At 55.9% G+C, this 4,770-nt stretch overlaps 1 protein-coding gene across 1 annotated transcript; it reads right to left on the reverse strand.

Annotated features, from left to right (window-relative positions):
* Positions 1-706: 706 nt before the first annotated feature.
* Positions 707-4,441, reverse strand: SELENOV (selenoprotein V). Its single transcript, XM_047079107.1, has 5 exons — positions 3,453-4,441; positions 1,275-1,299; positions 1,092-1,145; positions 902-976; positions 707-784 (listed from the first exon to the last, which is right to left on the reverse strand). Exons 1-5 carry the CDS (start codon positions 4,439-4,441, stop codon positions 707-709), a joined length of 1,221 nt encoding a protein of 406 aa, XP_046935063.1.
* Positions 4,442-4,770: the final 329 nt, after the last annotated feature.

Below are 4,770 nucleotides of genomic sequence, written 5' to 3' on the forward strand. Positions count from 1 at the left end.
ACGGAGTCTGCTTGAGATTCATTCTCTCTCTCTCCCTCTGCCCCTCTTGCCCACTCGCCCTCTCTCTTCTCTCTAAAAAAATAAATAAAAAGAAAAGAAATAAAAAATAAGAATCCAGTATCGGTGGCCAATAAATGGTCGTGCATATGCTTTAATACCTTAAGACAACGTTAGCAATGGAACTTTCTGCAGTAATGAGTTCTATGTCCTACATCTGCACTGCTCAACATGTGGCTATAGAGCTCTTGAAATGTGGCTAGTGTAGCTAACAAGTGAATTTTTATTGTATTTAATTTTAATGAACTTACCGTAAGTTGAAAAGCCTAAGTTGAAAAGCCGTAGGCTGTTATTGGGTGGCACAGCTTTACAACTGAAAGTGGAAGGAAGGGAGGGAGGGAGGGAGGAAGAAATTTAAAGCTCTTTTGAAAAAAATTTCATTGACATACACTGAGCCCTTCTTTGAGCCATGTACATTTACTACCTTAGATGAGGCATCTCCTGGAATCATCTCTACAACCCCATTTTACAGATGAGAAAACTGAGATTCAGAAAAGGGTGTGGGTGACCTGCCCGGATCTTAACAGGGAGGACTGGCTACGTTGTGAGTAGGTTGTTTCTGACTCCAAGGCAGCGCCCGCCCTGCGTGCTGCCCACCCTCAGCCCCGCCCACCTCACCTCCCTCACCTCACCTTTGGCCGGTTGCCTGCTACCTTTTCCTAATTTCCTCGTCGATAATGCTCACAATCTTCTGCAGCCTGGCCTCATCCACAAAGCCATCGCCTTTCTGGGCACAGAGGGGAAAGAGCAGGGACATGTATGTCTCCCACCCCCCTCCACCGCCGCCCCCCCCAACCCAGCACCGCCCTCTCTCCCGGTCGGAGACACACACAATCACAATCACCTTCTTTGAATGGACCAGTTTTCCATCCACAAACACTTCAAACTCCCCTGTAGCCTGGGCAGATCTTTCCTCCTCCTGGGGAGGGAATGTTGGGGGTGGAGGGGAAGGTGAGAGCTCCTCTCCAAGCCCCTGGGGTCTAGGGACCCTAACTACCCCCCCCCTCACTCCCCCAGGACACCGGCACACTCACAAAGCGTAGACAATTTGGAAATTGCAGCTCCAGACTCTTTCTCAGTAGAATGTACTGCAGGGAGGAGATGGGATCATGGGTTCACAGGATCAGAGGGTCATGGGGTCAGGGGAGGGGAAACAGGACCTCCTTCCAGACTTCCTGTCCAGCACTCCCCCCACCTCCAAAGTCAAAACTACTCACCCGAAGGCTGTAGCTTCAGAGGCCACTGGACGCCGAGGGAAAGAGAAGGGACACAAGAGAGAGATGGAGAGAAGACACTGAATCAGTATCTCCCCAGGCCCAGAGGGAGCCTGTGAACACTGGACTCCGATTCCATCCCATACTGCTAGCTCACCCAAGGCAAAAAAAACCACAACAGTCCTCTGTATGGTCCACAAGCCCCCACGGTATCTGCCCCATTGCCTCCATTCACTCCCTGGCCCACTGCTCCAGCAAAGGAGGGAGGGAGGAAGCTCTTTTGAAAAAAATTTCGTTGACATACACTGAGCCCTTCTTTGAGCCATGTACATTTATGACCTTAGATGAGGCATCTCCTGGAATCATCTCAACAACCCCATTTTACAGATGAGAAAACTGAGGTTGAGAAAAGGGTGTGGGTGACCTGTCCCGATCTTAACAGGGAGGACTGGCTGAGCTAGGACTGGGACTACCCTCAGCCCCGCCTCCACCCCTCCTACCTCGGAACTCCTCCTCCAACACTGCATGACTCACCACAGGGCCTTTGCACTGGCTGTTCCCTCTGCAGAATGCTCTTATCCACATGGTTCCCTCTCTCCCCTCCTTCAGGTCTTTACTCATATATCACCTTCTCAAGGAGGCCTTTCTGACTACCCCATAAAATTGTGAAACCCCCCCGATTCCTTCTGCCATTGGCACTGATCGCCTTTTTTTTCTTTAGTTTACTTATTTATTTTGAGAGAGAGAGAGAGAGAGAACACAAGCGGGGGAGAGTCAGAGAGAAGGCGAGACAGAATCCCAAGCAGGCTCTGCACCATTAGTGCAGAGCCCAATGTGGGGCTGGAACCCACAAACTGCAAGATCATGACCCGAGCCAAGATCAAGAGTCGGAAGCCTAACCGACTGCACCACCCAGGTGCTCCAGCACTGATCACCTTCTACGATGCGAGATAATGTACTGTGTGCCATATTTATTGTTCATTCCAGCCCCCTCCACACCAGAACGTGAGTGCCACAAGGGACAGAGATCTCTGTCTTACGCACTCCTGTGTCCCTGGTGCCGAGGACAGGGCCTGGCTCAAGGTAGGTGCTTAATAAATAGTGGTTGAATGAATGAATGAATGAATGAATCTATGGAGTCAAAGAAAGCTAGAAAGGAGGAGAAGGGCAGAGAAAGAGGGGAAGATGAGGAAGTGGGGAGAAGGGGAGAGAGGCATTTACATCGGGAAAGGAAAAGAGACAGTGAGTTGGGGAGAGAGAGCAGGAGAGACCACCTGGGCAGAAAAAATGGGGGGTGGGGGGAGTGAGACTGGGAGAGATAAGGGGGAGAGAATGTTCTTTTTTTTTTTTTTTTTAAATTTTTTTTTTTCAACGTTTATTTATTTTTGGGACAGAGAGAGACAGAGCATGAACGGGGGAGGGGCAGAGAGAGAGGGAGACACAGAATCGGAAACAGGCTCCAGGCTCTGAGCCATCAGCCCAGAGCCTGACGCGGGGCTCGAACTCACGGACCGCGAGATCGTGACCTGGCTGAGGTCGGACGCTTAACCGACTGCGCCACCCAGGCGCCCCGGGGGGAGAGAATGTTCTAAAGCAGGAGAGAGACATGGGGATTGGGGGAGGTCCCTGCTGTTACTGTTGTCGTGGACCCAGAAGACCCAGCTCTGAGACCACCAAAGAGAACGGAAGCCAGCCTCCTTCCCCCTCTGCACTTGCGGTTCCTCCTCCCCTTGCCACCTCGATTGCCCTCCCAACACCCAGCTTTTCACGTGGAGGCCCCCTTCTCATCACCGCCTGAGAAAGGCCATCCCTGACCACCCAGTCTGGCATTCCCCCACCCCTCCCGGGCCTGGCTTTGGGTCTGCATGGCCCAGCCTGGCCTGGCAAGAAAAGCAGGTGGCGCTGTTCAGCACTCCATCCATCCTCAGAGCAGGCCTGGCCCTCGGGGGGCAGCACACTCCAAAATGAGTAAATGAGACTGAATGAATGAAGCTCAGAGCAGAGATTTGAAGCCAACAGTTCCCCAGCCCCAGAGAAAATGATAGGTGGAGCCAAGTGTCCAACTGGGAGTGGGGACTCCCTCCCCTCACCCTATCTTCAAATCCCGGAAGCCCCAGCGCCCACCCCCTCTGGGCTTTCCCCAAGGGGAGGAAGGCAGGTGTGGGCGGGGATGCCCCTCACCAGTAGATCACTCGAATCAGGATCTTGCTGTCCTCCGGTAAGTTCTCGAAGGTGGAGGTGAAAGCGGTGGCGAAGGAGTCGGTCTCCAGGATGGGCGCGGGAATAGAATCGGGAGTGGAATCCATCAACTTGGTGGCTGAGGAGTCTGCCCTCGAGGTTGACCCAAGGGTGGGCCCCAGGAAATCAGCGGCCGTTGGAGTGAGGGCAGGAAGGGACTCTTGGGTGACAGAGCCGAATTCATTGGCGACTGATGGGAAGTGCTTCACACTGGGTGTCGGTGAAAGATCCTTGTCCGGCCACACAGGGGGCTCCGGAGCAGATTCTGAGGGTGGATCCAAAGGTGGGGCTGAGTTCCCTAAGGATTCCCACGCAGGGGCAACGGCTGTGATCGGGACCCCGACTGGGAATGAGGTTGGGGCTGGGATCCGGGCCAGAGTCGGGGTCCTGATCGGAGTGGGCGTCCGGACCCGGGTTGGAATCTGTACTGGAGTCAGGGTCTGGACCCGGGTCGGAGTCCCGACGGCAGTCGGGGTCTGGACAGGAGTCTCAGTCCAGGCTGGGGTTGGGGTTTGGACCGGAGTCGGGGTCTGGACGAGAGTGGGGGTCCAGGCAGAGGCCGGGGTCTGGACAGGAGTCGGGGTCTGAGCGGGACTCTGGGCCCGGGCCGGGGCCGGGGCCGAGATCCGGACGGGATTCGGGGCCCGGCGCGGGGTCGAGGTCTGGGGGGGATTTGGGGTCCGGGCCGGGATCTGGACGGGACGCGGGGCCCGGACAGGGGTCTGGGCGGGATTCGGGGCCCGGGCCGAGATCTGGACGGGATTCGGGGCCCGGACCGGGGTCTGGGCGGGATTCCGGGTGCGGGCTGGGGTCGAGGCCCGGGCAGGAGTTGGGATGCGGACCGGGATCGAGGACCTGACCGGGGTCGAAGCCCGGACCAAGGCCAAGACCCGGGCCGGTGAGGGGTTTGGGGCCCGCGCCTGGTTGTTCATGGGCAGCAGGGGGCCGGGGGGGCGGGGTTGGGATCCCGCCCCGTCCTCCTTCCTTGGGGCGGGGAGAGCCTCACGCACACCAGGGTTCTAAAATGGGAGAAGACCACAAGGGGGCACTGTTACATGGTGTTCCACGCTGTACACAGGTTCTACTGCGCTGGGCCTCCAGATCTCACCTAATTCCTGAACCCTACCTTCAAGGCAAGGAACACAGAGATTGCTCCAGCGTTCCTCTCACTATCGCTAACATTCAGGCCTTCAGTATGTTTCTTGAGTGCCTGCTGTGTGCACGGTCCTGTGCCGAGTGATTCTGGGAACAGAGCCCTGAT

The sequence above is a fragment of the Lynx rufus genome, unplaced genomic scaffold (genome assembly GCF_022079265.1).
Source record: "Lynx rufus isolate CCGP_SWC_20201006 ecotype Redwood Valley unplaced genomic scaffold, mLynRuf1.p SCAF_16, whole genome shotgun sequence".
NCBI lineage: Eukaryota > Metazoa > Chordata > Mammalia > Carnivora > Felidae > Lynx > Lynx rufus.